This window comes from Schistocerca nitens, chromosome 2 (assembly GCF_023898315.1).
Source record: "Schistocerca nitens isolate TAMUIC-IGC-003100 chromosome 2, iqSchNite1.1, whole genome shotgun sequence".
Taxonomy (NCBI): Eukaryota; Metazoa; Arthropoda; class Insecta; order Orthoptera; family Acrididae; genus Schistocerca; species Schistocerca nitens.
Window position 1 is genome coordinate 385,031,714 of NC_064615.1, and position 19,851 is coordinate 385,051,564.

The following is a 19,851-nucleotide window of genomic DNA, read 5'->3' on the forward strand; positions in this document are numbered from 1 at the left end:
ACCTCACATCAAGAACATACTGCTACATTCAAGCTAAGGAAAGAGGTAACTCATATTGTCAGCTGTTAGAAGTGTTAGGGCTGATGCAGTGTTTTTGCTGTCAGTGTGTCACCATTAAAATTGTGAGACCTGGCAATGGTTCAAGGTTACCAAAATTGAAATGCTATAACAAACAAACAAGGTGTTAATTTCAGTGCCATAAATTTAAGTAATATATTTTCTCTTTAAATGTTCTTTGACCACAAATGTTCAGTCATATGGTATTGTAATGGTACACTAAAATAACTATTAGATTCTGTTTCTATGTAAACTTTTTAGAGTGATTTGTATTATGTACTTATCAAAAGTAAAATTCACATGAGAAAACTACAATGTTACTAAGAGATGTGAGTCTCTCTCATCCCAGGATATGACTTTCTATCCATCCCCTTTGAAATTTTGACATTATGTGCTTGTACATTAGTTTCAGTTTGTGATGGTAAACACATGAAAAATTACTGTGTGAGTTATTTCACAGTCTGAGATTCTTTCGTGTTTTCTATCCTTACAATTACCTTCGATGAATGAGTTCTATTCAGTTATGTAAAGATGTAGCTCATGATAACATGAGTGGCAGATGTTTCCATTCAGTACTGATGTTACATGGTTTATATATGTTTTAGCCATTCATTTTACTTTCTTTAATAAATCCAGATTTTAGAGACAAATAAGCATGCCTGGATATATACAAACAGACAACAGTGTTGGCACTTATACTGACTTTTAGTGTGAAAAGCAACTTTATGCAACTATTCTCAGTTTGTTTTAATAATATTTGTCTTTTTCATAGTTATGGAGACAAGAGGCATCTGTACAAATACAAAAAAACTGCAAGAAATGCAAAATATATTACATGTAAGTAATTTAATCATCACTGCAGTAGCTTCTGTTCACTGTTTAATATATTGTATAGAGGTAGCAAAATAATCAGTATTTCAGAAACAGTATTTCTAAACACTATTGTCAGGAACAAAATATTCGTGTCAAAATAATTTACTTTTACCACAATGTAAGTTCACAGAATGATCATTAACTGGGATTAATTGTAATTATGAACTATTTTTCTTGAAGAAAAATGTACAAACCTACTTTCTGATATTTGGTACCTACCACTTTGAAAATGATACAGCTGTCGTAACATTTTCTTTCAGATTCACATAATCTGCAGTGTCACTTAGCTAACCCCCATGATTATTTTAGAGAATAACACATCAATTTCAGATAGATATCATAAACAGATGTCAGAAAAAGATAAACAGAACATTACAGAATCAGATAAAAGTTATTCATATTCATCAGAATGAAGGTATTTCAGATGTACCTATAGTCTTGATTGGGCTTAGGTTTTGTAGTTTGTGATACAATCCTGTATCTCTCTTAACTGTTCTTTCACACCCCCAATGAAGCTACTTTTATTTCTGTTTTTCTATGCTATTGGTATCTTCTCCCATTTCACCACCTTGTGTTCAAAGTCTGACAGAAATGTGAAGCAGACCTTTGCAGTTCAGTTTGTAAAACCCTTTTAATGTTTATATGTGCCCTATCACCTCAGCTTCTGATAATTTTTAGCCTGATTTTTCTGTCTTACTCATCAAACTTCTACTGAATCCATTTATTTTCCATATTTCTTACTGGCACTTGAATTATTTCACTTATTTTTGTACTTTCGTCTTTTCTGGATAAGTTTTAGAATTATTCGCTGATACACTGCATTGTAATTTCACGTGTAATTTAGATTTACTTTACAATGCATGAATGATATGCTTATATCTCTCTGGAAGAAGTCTCTAGAGTGGAGATGGAAGTTAGAGACACACATTTTATTTAGTTTCAGAATAATTTATGATATGAAGTACATGATATAAAAGTGCTAAAATGAAATACATTACAACCAATGATATTAGTTTTAAGACCCTTCAGATTATACTCATCAGTGAAGAAATGGATCTGCAGAATGTTCTTTCAACTTCTCCAAAAAAAACCACCATCCTAACTGATAACTGAAATATTTTCCAAACTGAAGGTGTATATGACTCCTTTCTGAACTAACATGAAACACCTTCTAGTCAGCGTTATGGAACAGATCTGTGAGATGTGCTATATTGTTTTTGTTGCCAGTTGATCTTTTGTATGCGTGCTGGAGAGCTTCTGTCTGCTTATGTACGTATGGCATGGTCATACTGAGTACAAAGCAGCTGTGATTTGATATTTCAAATCACAGCTGCTTTGTACTCAGTATGACCATGCCATATGTACATAAGCAGACAGAACAAAGCAGCTGTGATTTGATATTACGTTTGAGATGTTGTCTAGTGTGCAAGCAGGTGACATGTCAGTTTTATAAAAAATAACATATATTGCAGAAGAGCAAATATTAGTTGTTTTAGTAGGTTTGTTAGTATATGCTGTGCCTTGAATACTTCACAGCCAGAAAGATTCCTTTTCATAGTGAGATCTCTGGAATACATTATATGAATGAAGAATTCCTTCACTTTGTTTTGTATCTTCAGTGTGACTTCATTTTTAAGATTCAAATTTGCTGAGAGTAAAACCATATTTTTGTCTTTCCTATATTCTGAAAGCATTGATCATTCCATATATTTTTGTTTTCATGGGAAGACTGAAGTCCTAAAGCAAGAGGCTTCAAATAATGTATGTACTACTTCATGTTCGATTACAAAGGTCAATTGGCAGACTGGCAGGTCAGATATCATTTATACATTCATTCATTCATTCATACATCATATTCCATATTTCCCAAGAAAGAGAACCTCCAGGAATGTGCAGTAACCTAGGGTATATATATCAACAAGAGACAAAGGCAGTTTAGAAACTTGATCTGTATACTATGTTAACAACGAACTATTGCTATACTGCTATTCATGATTATGCCAACTAAATTTAATCAAGTAAATTAAAAAGAAAACAGGTAGTTGGTGAAACACTGCTGCCTCCTCAGTTATACTTGATAGCTACTATTTTTTATCTGCTATTGATATCTTAATATTTATTTAACAATGTTATGAAAATGATACTTGCTGCTCACCATATAGAGGATATGTTGAGTCGCAAGTAGGCACAACAAAAAGATTGTCAAACAAAACTTTTAGGTCTAACAAACCTTCATCATATGAATATAATAGAGGGAAACATTTCACGTGGGAAAAATATATCTAAAAACAAAGATGCTGTAACTTACCAAATGAAAGCGTTGGTAACTGTGTCTGTATATGTGTGGATGGATATGTGTGTGTGTGCGAGTGTATATCTGTCCTTTTTTCCCCCTAAGGTAAGTATTTCCACTCCCAGGAATGGGATGACTCCTTACCCTCTCCCTTAAAACCCACATCCTTTCATCTTTTCCTCTCCTTCCCTCTTTCCTGATGAAGCAACCTTAGGTTGCGAAAGCTCGAAATTTGTGTGTGTGTTTGTGTGTTTTTTATTGTCTCCTATCAACATACCAACGCTTTCGTTTGGTAAGTTACAGCATCTTTGTCGCAGTCTGGTCCCTTCAATCCCACAAACCACAGCATCTTTGTTTTTAGATATATAAACGTTCATCATAATTAGACAACAGTCGCGCGCGTGTGCGTGCGCGCGCGCGCACTCACTCACTCACACACACACACACACACACACACACACACACACACACACACACACACACACACGCAAGTTCACATGCTTGTGCTAATGCAGCTCACACACACATCATCAAAGTCTCTGGCTGCCAAGGCCAGACTTCGAGCAGCAGCACATGATGGGAGAAGCAAAGTAGGTGGTGTGGATAAGGAGGAGGCTAGGGTGGGGAGTGGGAAGGGGGAGGAACATTAGGGTAGGAGTGGAGACAGTATGGGAGCATACAGGGACAAGGTGGGGAGAGGGTAAGGCAGCTAATTGTAGTCGGAAGGTTAGACATAGTGGGTGATGGAGGGGGATTGGGGGGGGGGGTGCCATGTGTTGGTGGAATAGAGGGCTGTGTTGTGGTGGAATGGGAACAGAGAAGGGGATAGGTGGGTAAAAGACAATGACTAATGAAGGTTGAGGCCAGGAGTGTTGCAGGAACATAGGATATATTGTAGGTAGAGCACCCACCTGTGTAGTTCAGAAAAGCTGGTGTTGGTGTGAAGAACACAGATGGCACAGGCTGTGAAACAATCATTGAAATGAAGAGCACTGTGTAGGGCAGCATGCTATGCAATTGTGTGATCTAGCTGTTTCTTGGCCTCATAGAATGCAACACAGTGGTTGCAGCCTAGCTTGTAGATCACATGACTGTTTTCACAGGTAGTCCTGCCTTTGATGGAATAGGTGATGCTTGTGACTGGACTGTAGTAGGTGGTGGCAGGAGGGATGTATGGGACATGTCTTGCATCTAGGTCTATTATAGGGATATAAGCCATTAGGCGAGGGGTGGGGAGTGGGGGTTGTGTTGGGATGGACAAGGCTTTTGTGTAGTTTCAGTGGGTGGTGGAATATCACTCTGGGAGGAGAGGAAGGGTATTATGTATGACATTCCTCATTTCAGGGCACGATGAGAGATAGTCGTAACCTTGGTGGAGAATGTAATTCCATTTCTCAAGTCCTGGGTGGTTCTGAGTCATGATGGGAATGCATCTCTGTGGCTGGACAGTAGGACTTTTGATGATGGTGAGTGAGTGGCGAGATAAGACATGGGAGATCTGTCTTTTTACAAGGTTGGGAGGGTAATTATGGTCTGTGAAGGCCTCATTGAGACCCTTGGTGTATTTCAGGATGGACTGCTTGTAACTATAGATGAGATGGTCAAAAGTGTCTATACTGTATTGAAGGGACTTCTTGGTACTGAATGAGTGGCAGCTGTCAAAAAGTGGGGATGTTGCTGGTCGTTGGCAGGTTTGATATGGATGGAGGTACTGATGTTGCCATCTTTGAGGTGGAGGTCAACATCGAGGAAGGTGGCTTTCTGGGTTGAGGAGGATGAGGTGAAGTGAATGGGGGGAGAAGGTGTTGAGGCTCTCACCCTTGATCCAGATCATGAAGGTTTCATCAATGAATCAGAGTCAGGTGAGGGACTTGGGATTCTGAGTAGCTAGAAAGGATTCCACTAGATGGTCGATGAAGAGATTGACATAGGATGGTGCCATGCAGGTGCCTGTAGCCATACCCGAGATGTGTTTGTAGATGGTCTTTTCAAAGGAAATGTAATTAGGGGTGAGGATATAATTGGCTATGGTGATTAGAAAGGAGGTTATAGGTTTCTGTCAGACATTGGGAAAGGTAGTATTCAATAGCGGCAAGGACCTGGGCATTAGGGATGTTAGTGTAAAGGGAGGTGGCATCAGTAGTAATGAGAATGGCAACTTGTGGTAAAGGAACAGGAACTGTGGAGAGTCGGTCGAGGAAATTGTTGGTATCTTGTATATAGGTTAGGTTGTGGAGTGGAGATTCTCTCAGCAGGGTTCACAGTAACTGTACACAATTGGACGTCCTGGACGGATGGGTGTGTGGACTTCATGAAGCATGTAGAAGAAGGTAGGAGTGTGGGGAGTGGCAGGGATGAGGAGAGAGATGGACTCGGGGGGGGGGGGGGGGGATTCTGGGATGGGGTTAAGGATTTGAGGAGAGACTGGAGATTCTGCTGGATTTCTGGATTGGGGTCATTGATGGTGGAGGAATCTGACAGCTGGTGGAGTTGTTCTGACAGGTAATCTTTGCAGTTCAAAACAAGCATGATGGAGCCTTTGTAAGCACGTAGGATTATAAGGTTGGGATCAGTTTTTACGTGCTCGAGTGCGATTCTTTCTGTGGGTGTAAAGTTAGCTTGCATGTTGAGAGATTTGGGGGATGATAATGACCCAAGGTTCGAGGTTACAAAACTTAAGAAAGTTAACAGGGGATGGTTTGGGGCAATGGAGGTGGATAACGGTTGGATGGAGGAGTGATCTGAGAAAGGCAGGGTTCAACATTGGTCTTTAGTTGAGTGGTGGTAAAAAAGTGTTTCCACTGTAGGAACTGGCATAAGAACAGAAGGTCTTTAAATAGTCCTGCATGATTAAATTTGGAAGTGGGGCAAAGGGTGAGGCCTTTGGGAAAGGACTGATACTTCTGTGGGGATAAGGCGTTTGTAGGAAAGGTTCATGACTGTGTTTCGGATATGTTTAGGCTCTGGATCCTGTATGGTAGTGGGAGGGAATTTTTGAGGGTGTGGTAAATTTAGCAAGTCTGTAAGACAGGGTTTGTCAGCTTTGAGGGGATTGGAGGTTGTTGCAGAGTTGGTAGGTAATGGTATTTCAAGATGGGAGTAGGAAGTGGATATTGTGGACAGTTTTGTGAGGTGCCATTGTGCATACTGCTGTAGTTCCTGGAAGGCTAGATTTTCATTGTGTGAATATGAGATCCAGAAATTTGCATAGCAGGAGATTTTTACACATGGAGAGGAGGAATTGCAAGGAGGTTTGGGTCTGATGACATGGTTTGCAGCACTATGTTGGTTAGTGTTAAGGACTTGCAGAATCTGAACAAATGAAGGTCACTGTGGAAGGAGAAGGGTAATTTGATGGTAAGGCCATTTGTGGTTTTCTATGAGCTAAGAAACAGTGCAGGAACAGTATGTGGGACTGGATTCTGGCTATGGATCAGGAAACTTTTCTGTATTGATGGAGCTGGAAGTAGCTCTAGAACACATAACTCCCTACAGAATGGTGGATAAGGAGCCAAAATCTAAATGAAAATTATTTTTGTCTCTTGTATTATAAATATGCGAATTGCAGTTTAGTTAACATAGATTTTTTTTTTTGTTAGGAACAAAAACTATTAAGGAGTTAAAGTGCATATTGTTCCTGAGTGTAAAAATTCCAATATTCTTAAAGAGCTTTCAGCAAGATGTATATTATGTACCTGACATGTTACATTTACTATTTACTTCTGGTGATTACTTTCTTCTCTGTATGCACTGTCCCAGAATATAGTTCAGTAAGAGAACAGGGAGTGAAAATATATAATAGAAGCTAACATTTGTGTCTTTTGGTCAACACAATGAGAGGTGCCTCTAAGGGGCAAAACATGCTGAACTGAGCTTCTTCATTAGTTTATATCCATGTTTGCTCCATTTTAACTTATTATCCAACTGGACCCCAAGTAATTTTTCACTGTGTGTTTCATTTAGTATATAACAATTACATATGGTGCCAACAGATCATTATTGTTGGTCTGAAATTGCTTAATATTAGTCTTTGAGAAGTAAGATTTAAACTGTTTCCTGTAACCCTGATATAGGTCTTTTCAGTTATTACCTAAGCCATGTTGCTAAGGTTGAGTCGGAACTCTTCATAGTATGTTTCTGTAATTGCTAAATATTTCAGTTTTCGAACTGTCCTTTAAAGTTAGTGCAAGATTAGTTACGTAGGTTAGAAACAAGAGTGGGTCCAGTACCAGTGCTTGTAGCACTCCACGTTTTATGGTCTTCCCATTCTCAGATTTGTATAATGTTTGTTGCAGTCTGTCAGTAACAACCTTTTCTTTCTGTTATGAATTTAAGACAGCATTCATGCAATAAGGATGTCATTAATTTCATTACACTTTAGTTTACCAAGTAGAATTTTGTGATTCACACAATTAGAGGCTTTGACAAGGTCACAGAATATACCAAAAGGATAAGTTTTCTTATTCAGTTCTGCTAGCATTTCATATGTGATGTCTTACACTGATTTCTCTGTGGAGAACCTTATACAAAAGCCAAACTAGGAGGCAGTTAATAAATTCTACTCAGTTAGATGAGTCAGTATTTTTTATAGGCCACCTTCTCATATACTTTTGAAAAGACTGAAGGAATGATGTAGGTCAGTAAAAAGATGAGATTTGCTTTTATCCAGTTTTGTAGAGACATCTTATTACCGCTTATGCAGGTCAGTCAGGAAATATGCTCTGGGTCATTAATTGTTTTATTACACAGCAGCACAAGATTTTAGTATTGTGTCAAAATCACAGTTATAGCATGACAAGTTTGTACTTTTTAGTGACATGATGAATTTTGTAATCTCCTTAAGGGTTGTATTCTTGAAGCTAATGTCTGTTGACGATGCCTGCCGTGTCTGCACAAGTAAATCTAATGCAACTGTACTTGTGTGTTTCACTGTTTCTGGAATCTCAACCCCTAAGAGGATAAAATAGGGGATGAAAGTTTTTATGGAAATATTTCATATCCGAAGAATTTTTGAAACTAAATCTCTGAATGAAAATAAAATGATGTACAGAAAATACTTTTATTAAAATTTGACAAATTATTATCTTCACCCTTCAATAGTGTATGTACAGAACAGTTTTGATAGGCTTAAATGTTATTGTATTGCTAAACGATCAGTTTGGCAAACATAAACAGTAATAATTCATATCCGTACTATGCAATGTTTGAGGGATTGATGACCTAGCAGTTTGGTCCCTTACCACCCTACCACCCCCCTTTGAAACAATAGTTATATGTTTTATGTGATAAGCTCATTTTTCACGAATTACTAAATAGTAGTTTCCTGGACTTATTTTATACATGATTCTATAGTGTGTTTAAAATTAGTTGCGACTTTTGAGGTTTGGCTCACCGTAGGGCACATGATGCCATTGCCCAGGTAACACTAACGGCGAGCTGGCTTTCCCTATCATGCCAGCAGCAGTTTGGATGGTAAAGCATCCCTGTTGCCATGCCGTGGATAAACACTACCATGTCATGCCACGCACTAGATGCTCCTATGTGCTTTAGCTCTCTATGTAAAGTGATATTTTCTGGTGCTGAAGTGTTCTTCAGTAATTGAACTAGTGTTTTATGTTGGTGTTGCATTTATAAAATCAGTGCAGCACGTTTGAACACGAGATTTGCAATAAAAGTGGTCGTCCAAGAATACATTCACTGGTTGTGAAGGTAATGTTGTGCTGCATAATATTTCTCTGAATTCGACAACGGTAAGGGACAATGCGCCATACCAGTCTGATGTGATGGATAAAGCTTCAACAATGCACAGAAGAAAGAAAATATTTTGCTCTAGGTACAAAGAAGTGTTCTGTGAGATGAAGGCAAACATAATTTGTGTAAAAGGGAACTTTTGTACAAATCAACACCTCCACACTGCTATGTTGACAAACTGGCTGATATGAAAGAGCATAGTTTAATCAGGCTTCCTCCATATCATGCTTATTTATATCTGACTGAGAGTATATGAGCCTAGGTGAAAAGTAATATGACTGAGGAGACATGTATTCATGAAGGATTATGACAAGTTTTGAGTAATACGTAATTCTCTTGTGCCATGTCTAAACACAGCAGAGTTTACAAATATTCATCTCATTGCCATTATAATGCAGTTGAAATTGTAACAGAATCCTCAACAGTGTGTTATTAAACTAACAACTGAGTGCAAGACAGGTCAATAGTTATGATTAAGCCCATTCTCAGTATTAAATTAAACTTGTAACTTCTTCACTTATATTGTCGCAAAATCCACAGCAAATCTCTTTTCACCAGCTATTGACGGTCCTTAAATGTTACATTGTTTCATCTAAAAAACTGTAGTTGCTTGAATATCACGTTAGATATGGAAGTTTTGCATGTCACTCATGTGGAAAAATACCCCCCTCTTTGTGTGGTATCATTTGCTAAAAACTTGTTTCAGTATCTCAGATCATTTATAAGACATGAGGGATTTATTAATATTTTATTCTGGCTTTTTCACTGGTGCATTTGTTCATGACAAAGCCCTATACATACATTCCATTTTCTCAACATTGAAAATAGATAGTGATATCGTTCCAAGTTTAAAGAATAATTCAGTATGTTACCTAAATTTCATACGCAGCTATGTATGATCTAACAAACACCAAAAGCAAGTTCATGGCTACCCATATTTTTCACGACAAACTCTAAGAATTTTGTGCAGTAGTTTCCTTAATATCGAAATATCACATTAACATGACCATTAACAAAATGATAGGCAGCTCATCATGAAGCTGACAAATAAAGCCATAAGATATGTGAGAATCAGAGTTTATTCCCAAATTGCTTCTTTAAGATTGTTTGAGCAAGACTGCAGACAGGTAAGCTTGCATAGCTTGCCGTTCTGGCCGTTAAGCAAGCTTGACAAGTTCCACATTCAGCACACTCTGGCAACTATTTACACTACCCAGTATTCACTGTGCACTGAACTGTCAAAAGTCACAACTAATTTTAAATGCACTATAATCACTTTATTCTGAGCAATGAGGGTGTTCTGAGCAAGAGGAGACTTCACTAAGAAAATAATTGGGTGGAGCATGATAGAGTGCACACAAACAAAATAAACTGCCTTTGTGACCATGTGGTCTCTAGTGCAAGAGAGAGTTCTTAGTGCAAAAGTTTCTGAGCTCAGTCTCTTCACACTACATGCTAAATGTAATGTTCCATGTTTGCTTCGGAGTCTATGTGAATGCCCAGTAACTTGGTGCTATCAGCTCCCTGTAACTGGTGGTTGTCAAGTGTCATTGAGTAATTCTCAGGGTTTTTGTGACTTAATTAAAACTGCATATAATTTGACTTGTTTAGGTTTGTGAAACCAGTAAAAAAACTTTCAATATAGTGTTGTCAGTGATGGTGTCTGATAGCTCTCTATTATAGTGGTTGTTGTGCCTGAAAACATTGTAAATTTGCAATCAACAGTATTCAGAACTGCAAGACAGATCATCAACATATATTATGAGAAACAATGAAGAGCCTGAGACAGAATTGCGCAGGGCTCTGTGATGAATACACTGAGGTTACAAAAGTCATGGGATACCTCCTAATATCGTGTTGGACCTTCTATTGCCTTAATTAGTGCAGCAACTCGACATGACATGTACACAGTGGAAGTCCCATCCAGAAATACTGAGCCATGCTGTCTCTATATCCAAGTGTTGACGGTGAAGAATTTTGTGCACAAACTGACATCCTGTTTCTGTCTTACAAATGTTTGATGGTATTCTTGTCAGCTGATCTGGGCAGCCAAATCACTCATTCGAATTGTCCAGAATGTTCTGACATGCTGCACTGTCATACATAAAAATCGCTTAATATAATGTAAATGGACAGATAAAAAAAATCTACTCACCAAGCAGCAGCGGCAGGAGAACAGACGCTCAGAAGGATTTAACTTTCACAAGCTTTCAGAGCCAGTAGCTCCTCCTTCTGGTGGAAGAGTTGAAGGGGAAGGAAGAGGGGCAAATGAAAAGGACTGGAGAGGTTTAAGGAAATGGGGACAGTTTAGAAAAGTCACCCAGAACTACGGGTTCTCAGGAGAGCTTCTGTAAAGTTTGGAAGGTGGGAGACGAGATGCTGGTGGAAGTAAAGCTGTGAGGGCCGGGCGTGAGTCGTGCTTCGGTAGCTCAGTTGGTAGAGCACTTGCCCGCGAAAGGCAAAGGTGCCGAGTTCGAGTCTCGGTCGGGCACACAGTTTTAATCTGCCAGGAAGTTTCATATCAGCGCACACTCCACTGCAGAGTGAAAATCTCATTCTGGAGCTCTATGATTGTTTCTCCTATTAAATTGCCCACGGTTATCCCCATTATTCCTATTCTGCTGATGTTCAAACTTTCTGTCTCTATTACCATTTTGACCCTGATAGAAGTTACCACTATCTCTATTTCTGTAGTTATTACTATTGTGATTTCTATCACTTCAATGAATAAGGTACATACTTCTTTCTGCTGCCCTATCCAGCCTGTCAACATCATAAAAATTGGTCAAGGCAATCATCAGGTCCATCTATTAAATCCCACTGCATCCTTTCTGGTAATCTCTTTTTGAGTGCATCAATCAATGGCATTTCATCAAATGGTTTGTCAAAGTGTGTTAACTTCTTAAGTTGATTCTTACAAAACTCTTTCAGAGTACTGTTCCTATTTCTATAATTAGGACCATTCAAAAATTCGCTTTTAATCTTCCCCTGTTCAGCTTCTGAGCAAAATTTATTTGAAAACATTTTTCGAAACTTTGGTATGTTTCCCACTGACTTAGATTTAGATTTATCTAAGACAATGCTTCACCTTCAAGACATCCTTTAACAAATTTAATTTTTTGATCATCACTCATACCCAACACAAAACTATCTCTACAGTGGAGTAGAAAATCCACTGGATGTAAATTGCCCGATCGAAAACTTTTGATTGGAAAGTTGGACCATACAATACCATTGTTCATTGGAAGATTTTTGTGAATCAAACCTTCCTGAACTACTGAAATGTTTTGATGCAAAACATTTACATTAGTTAGCATACTGTTCCCAACATTCAAATTTTTTTGATCTAAACTACTGAAGTTCTGTACCGCTTTTCCCATAATGGCCTTCTGTTCAACTCTGACATCATCAACGTTCTTCGTCTGTTGTGCAGATTGGTAACTAACTCATTTTCCGAAATAATAAATTTATTTTCTAAGATATCGACTTTTTAATCCATCTGACAACCCATTTTTTTAGCTCTGAAACCTGATTACTAAGTTGATCTATTTGGTATTGTACTCTGCCCATTTTACTGTTGTTTTCAGGTTTTATGTCATTTAATTGTCATTGTAGTGAAGTAAATTTGCTATCATTCCCCATTCTTATTTCAGTTAACTGCTCGTTCACTGCACTAAATTTGCTATTGTTATCTATTTTTATTTCTGTTAACTGCACTCAATTTTGCCAAAATCAGCTGCATAACGTCAGTTTTAACTGTTTCTTAGTCATTTTCCTAGCAATCACCTGTCCTTTCTTCCTGTGCAACAGAAAAAACTTCATTATCAGTCAACTGATCACGGCTGATGCCCACACTTGTAATCTTACCGTCCCACACAACAACATTAATTTTTCTTGTCTCTTCAAAAGTTCCAAAACCTTCAAGAGGCATAAGAAATACAAAAGTAAAACTTTTTACTTATCTTCATTTTCCCATGTTGTTTGTTGCAGTTCTCATGTCTAGGGGTACATTCTTGGGGCTGAAATTTTGGTTTGGTGGGTTCCTGTTGACTAAATAACTGTCTTACTCTTGAATGTTATTCTTTGTCACATTTTTCAATATCACACCATCTTTACAATTCCCACTTCTATAGCACTACAAATTACATTCTTAGTGTCAATCATAAAAATACGTCCAACTCCATCAGAGGCATGCCCACTACTCCTGACATTCTGTGGTACTAACAGTATTCCAAAGAGATCACAAAACAAAAGAGTTTACAACCTGTCTTGAAAAAAGAAAAAGCGTCACCAAGTTATATCATTATATTCTAAATGAATTCAGAAATAAATTTAATAATTAGCATTAGATTGTGCAATTAATATTATTAATTTTAAAAATATCAGATATCTCCTAATTTCAAACATTTCTAAAAGAAGAGTAATTTTAACCATTAGTAAATAACGATTCTAACAAATTAATTTCTTTTTATATATTTTAACCTGAAATATAATGCATTGTATACAAAATCATGTGACATTTACTTACTTAAACATCTGAGATAATGTTCACCTATACAACTATACAAGTTACATGGTGTTGACCATTTCTGTAAAAGAAAACAAAAAAAAGGTACCTTAGAAAAGGGTGTCCCATTACATGTTCCCCTGCCATTGCTTGATGAATAGATTTTTTTTATCTGTCTATTTACATTATAATATCAATAATTGATTCTTTTCATTGTTATAAAAATTCCTTATTTGTGTGGGAATATGAATGGCTGCAGATGGTCTCCAAGTAGCTGAATGTAAGCATTTCCAGTCAGCAGTCAGTTTGGTTGGACCAGAGGACCCAGTCCATTTCATGTAAATACAGCCCACACCAATATGGAGCCACCACTATCTTGCACAGTGTCTTGTCGACAATTTTGGTCCATAGCTTTGTGGTATCTGTACTGCATTTGAACCCTACAATCAGCTCTTACCAACTGAAATTTGATCTCATCTGTCCATGTTACAGTTTTCCAGTTGTCTAGGGTCCAGCCAAACCCCACTAACATTTCCCACACTTTCTTAATGGAAAAGTTCATCATATATCCCAAATTGATTTCTGCATTTATTTCAAGCAGTGTTGCTTGTCTGTTAGCAATGACAATTCTACGCAAATGCCACTGCTCTCTGAGATTTAGTGAAGACCGTTAACCACAGCATTGTCCATGGTGAGAAGTAATACCAAAAATGTGGTATTCTCAGGATGTTCTTGACACTGTGGATCTAGCAATATTGGATTCTGTAATGATTTCCAAACTGGAATGTCCCATGAATGTACCTCCAACTACCATTCCATGTTCAGATGCTGTTAATTCCCATCATAAGACCATAATCGCATCAGGAACCTTTTCACATGTAGCACCTAAGTACAAATGACAGCTCCACCAATCAATGCACTGCCCTTTTATACCTCGTGTACACAATACTACCACCATCTGTATATGCGCATATCACTATCCCATGATTTTTGTTACCTCATTGTAATTCCCCAATCTGATGCGACAGCTATTCTGATAAATAACAAGTCTTCTGAGATTTCATCAATCCTTTCATTATCCAGTATGGATGCGAAAAGATAACTGTTTTATTATTGATGCTTTTGATATTTAGACGGAAGACCCAAAATGTATTTCTTTTAATATCCATGTCTTTGTACAAGCTGAAGTATTTTGTTTTAGTTGTAGCCGTTTCAAATTAACTATGTTTGTTCTGCAGCTCTAGCTTTCATATTAACCTACCCTAAAAAAGGTTTAGAGATTACACCAGAAATTACTGGGATAGCATGGATACTGCTCTGGTCATAGTGGATGCTTCTGGCAATCCAAGCTATTCGCAGCTTGAATACTGCAGTAGGCTTAATTCTGCAGTATTTTAATGAAAACAAACTAAAATTAAACACAAATAAATCTGTCTATATTGAATTTGACCTTGGGAGGCAAAAAACTCATGAAAACCAAATCTTCATGGGTGACGAATACATTAAAAAACAATACTCGACCAAATTTCTTGTCCTGACATTTGATGCGGAGTTAAACTGGTCTGATCATGTGAATGATATTTGCAAAAAGCTAAGTACTACCATATATGTCCTAAGAAAACTGACACCTTTTTGTAACATCACCACTCTGAGGCAAATATATTTGGCACTGTATGAATCCCATCTAAGCTATGGGATAGAGGTATGGGGATCCAGCAGTAAAGGTGATATGAAAAATGTACTTATCTTACAAAAGAAGGCACTTAGAATTATGGGAAAGAAATGTGCCAGGGAGTGCTGCAGAAATTTAAAATACTAACTGTTCATAACCTGTATGTGCTGAAGATAATCATTATGGCAGTAAACAGTAACAAAACACTTAATAAAGAAATACACGATCACAACACTAGAGGTAGAGAGAGACCCCACATCATCTCTCATAGAACAACACTTTATGAGAAAAGCCCTCACTATGCAGGCATAAAACTACTGAATTTCTTCCATCCTAATATCTCCAAATTGCTCATTACAAAACTAAAAACAAAATTAAAATTGTGGCTCCTGAACAATCCTGTATATTCAGTAGATGAGTTTCTAGATTTAGTAAACTCGTATGATGGAAGACCATCTATCTAAAAATATATGTAATCTCAGATCTTAGACTGTGTCACAAACTGTAAATATTTGAATGTCCGATATGAATACTATGTCACAAACTGTAGATTCCTTAATCTAAGTATGGCAATAACAATTTTTATGTATAGTCCATATATGTGACTCTGTTCTCTCAACTAAATTTAGAAAAAGTTGTTTAGATAAAAGTGCCAGCCAATAATATGTAACCCTAGTAAGTAAGGCTCTGACTTATCCAGAAGACTGGAACAAAAAAAACCTTTTTTGGAAACAGTTGATGTTGGATCAAAATAAATAAATAAACAATCAGCCATGGAAGTAGCTTCTAAACACAAACATTCTTGTGCATGCCATACTCTGTACAGTGTGACCAGCTGAGGAGCATTGCAGCAATCACTTGTTAAAATGCCACCATTAAATGTTTGAGAGGAGGGAAGCATTTTAATTACCACTAATGCTGAATGAGAATAAAATTTACAATTTTTGTAGTTCTATCTATAACTGGACAGTGGTAATAGTGAATTGCCAATCATACCATCTGAGCAAGTTAATAGTTTGGCCCTCTACCATTCACAGGTATGCAGACAAGTGAAAACTAGAAAATTTCAATCACAGTTAATGAAAGTTCACATAATAATTTAGCTACTACATATGAAGAGATACTCAACTTTGATATCCTTAGCGGTTGTTGCTTCAGAAAGTCCCAGCATTCAACATTGCTAATGTACTAATATTTAAATAAAACATAGAGTATTTCACTTTTCTTGTTTTCCATTATGATCAATTTCGATGTTCATTGAAGATATATACATTTCTTGTCTGATAGCCTCCAAAAGAGTCTCACAAAACAGCTCGCAAGAAACAATAATGCAGACTTGCAGACTGACTGACTCTCTCACTGCCTCTTGTACTACTGACTTACTACTCCTTGTGGCTTGTGCGCCACTTCCATTAATATAAAACTAAATAGTTGAATACTTTGTTAAATGTAATATTTACAAAATAACAATTAAAATTGTTGGATGATTTTCATTACTCACATCAAAAAGTGGGCCACATATTGCCCCACATGTCCTGATATTCAATTTGGAAAAGTTCACTTAATTTCACATACAATATCAATGAGTTTTATATTATAACAATTTAAATTACATTTTAGTTATTTATAAGCAAATAACTTTGAATAAAATATTGTTAAGGACATTTTGGATAGCTCTCAAGTAGAGCTATCACTTTAAGTAATCATAATGAATAAATGTCATAGCTTTTCAGAAATAGTGGAGAAGTAAATTTTCAAGAATATGAGGTGCAACATTGTTGTACAGTTCATATCACAAAATTTTAAAGTTGGATTATTAATAAATGGCTTACTCCCCTTAGTTGCTAATATAATCTGGGTAACATATTAATGTGAAATATAATCTGAGGTAGTAAACTCATTTGTACTAATTTTTAAAGGGTAATTTACTACTGGAACTGGGTATAGACATAACAGTATAAAGTCCAGAAAGCCCAAAATTCAAGCTAAACTGACCTCTTCAGAGAATATTGACACGAGGAAGGAATTTCAGGTTGGGATTTGAAGGTCCCCCAATTTCAATACCCCCTGAAGAGATTTTACTAATCAAAGGTTAGTGAATATGCTCTTCTACAATCCTGGTGGTGTTATGTAGACAATTTGGAAAAAGAATTACAATCGAGTACCCAGAGGTAAACTATCAAATATAGATGAAAATACCAATAGTAGTGAGATAACAAGTAGTGTGAAGCACCAAAACATTAAATCATTAAATTATATAAGAGAAATCATGGGTAACATGTGTAATACTCAAAACATAAAATTATAAAGGTATAGCATTAATAGTGTATAACACTTTAGAAACATGTAATTTGGAATATAAAATTTACAGTGGTATGAGATACCAATTACAACAAAACATCCTAACAGCATTTATGAGATACTCCCAAGGTCTGAGCCAAAACAAAGTTCAAAATATGTAACGTAGGATTCCTATCTAAATAATACAAGATATATTTTTACAGTCATCATGAAATTTCATTTTCCTGTGTAAGTTATTTCTTCTGGTGGGATCTCCACCCTCTACAGTCCAATGTGGCACTTTGGACAACACTGTCTTTTCAGTACCTGAAACCATACTCTGTATAAATTTTCATCCTAATGGATGACATCACATGCAATAAACAAAAGTTTCTGTCATTTATGTATATATATGATATCGATTTTCTATTTAAATCTTCCTTTTTTTTTCATTCCAGAAATTCGATCACCAAATTGGTCATTTCACCACAATACTAGCAAAATATACAGTAAAAATAATATATATATATCAAGATATTGAATATAATAGAAGGAAACATTCCACATGGGAAAAAATATATCTAAAAACAAAGATGATGTGACTTACCAAACGAAAGCGCTGGCACGTCGATAGACACACAAACAAACACAAACATACACACAAAATTCTAGCTTTCGCAACCAACGGTTGCCTCGTCAGGAAAGAGGGAAGAAGAAGGAAAGATATTGACTTAGATAAGCATAATCATCGTATTATACATGATATTAATAACCTAAAATTGGATAGTTTTCCTCCTCCTGTACAACAGCCTACCACCCGCAAAGCAATGGGTTAGTTGAACGGTGGCACCGCACCCTCAAAACTGCCCTCAGGTGCCATGACTGCCTCTGGTGTGAGGCACTTCCATGGGTGTTACTCGGTCTCTGTTCGACCTTCAAACCAGACTTACAGGGAACCATCTCTGAATTCATTTTTGGGGAGAACCCAGTCCTACCAGAGGAACTTATCCTGCATCAAGCACCTGACAAGGAAACCTCCCCATCGCACCCCCCTCAGATTTAGTTATAAGTTGGCACAGTGGATAGGGCTTGAAAACTGAACACAGATCACTCGAGAAAACAGGAAGAAGTTGTGTGGAACTATGAAAAAAATAAGCAAAATATACAAACTGGGTATTCCATGTGCAAGATATGCAACATCGAGGATAGTTTGAACCCAGGAGCGCCGTGGTCCTGTGGTTAGCGAGAGCAGCTGTGAAACGAGAGGTCCTTGGTTCAAGTCTTCACTCGAGTGAATTATTATTATTAATTTTTTTTTATTTATTTTTTTAATTTATTTTTTTTATTTTTTTTTATTTATTTTTTTTTATTTTTTTTTTAATTTTTTTTAGACGATTATTTTGCGAAGTTGCACAGGTACACAGAGCAGTATTGTTTACGTGATCGTGTGTCAATTAATTATCAAAGTTCAGGCACTCACACATAATCAACTTCGCTCTCCAAAATTCCAGGACATGTTCAGATTTGCTTGGACATATGCAGGATTTGTCGGTCTACACACGGAACAATTTGAAAACGTTGAAAACATATGTTTTGAGAGAGCACAGGGAAAACTGTACGACTCTGAAACTCTTGCATTCATTTGTTGCAGTTTATGTGAAAAACTCTTATGTTTTCATCAATTTTGTGGGAGTGATTATCACATCCACAAGAAAACCTAAATTGAACAGGTAGAAGAATCTTTTTACCCATTCGCCAAGTGTACAAGTTAGGTGGGTCGACAACATATTCCTGTCATGTGACGCACATGCCGTCACCAGTGACGTATAGAATATATCAGACGTGTTTTCCTGTTGACCTATGACCTTGCGATCAAATGTTTTCGGTTCCCATTGGAGAGGCACGTCCTTTCGTCTACTAATCGCACAGTTTTGCGGTGCAGTCACAAAACACAGACACTAAACTTATTACAATGAACAGAGACGTCAATGAACGAACAGACAAATCATTACTTTGCGAAAATAAAGGAAGTAAACTTTTCACCCGAGGGAGGACTTGAACCAAGGGCCTCTCATTCTGCAGCTGCTCACGCTAACCACGGGACCACAGCGCTCCTGAGCTCACGTTATCCTTGATGTTGCCTATCTTGCCCATGGACTACTCAGTTTATATATTTTGCATATTTTTTTCATAGTTCCAGACAACTTCTTCCTGTTTTCTTGATTGATCTGTGTTCAGTTTTTCAAGGCCTATCCACTGTACCAACTTATAACTAAATCTAAGGGGGGTGCGATGGGGAGGTTCCCTTGAGAGGATTTTACCCCCTCCCCAGATTTCATTAGGTGCATGCGCACTCACTTCAAACATGCACGGCTACACCTGCCTATCAGCCATTCCCTGCTGGACACTTACGTGCCA

The 19,851-nt window shown here is 37.2% G+C and overlaps 1 protein-coding gene across 1 annotated transcript in view; it reads left to right on the forward strand.

Moving 5' to 3' along the window:
* LOC126235040 (DNA polymerase nu-like) overlaps positions 1–19,851 on the forward strand; it is a 213,925-nt gene that overhangs the window by 84,758 nt on the left and 109,316 nt on the right. The window contains exon 5 of the mRNA XM_049943776.1: positions 830–894. Within this exon, the coding sequence (XP_049799733.1) occupies positions 830–894 (65 nt within the window). The remainder of the gene's footprint in view (positions 1–829; positions 895–19,851) is intronic.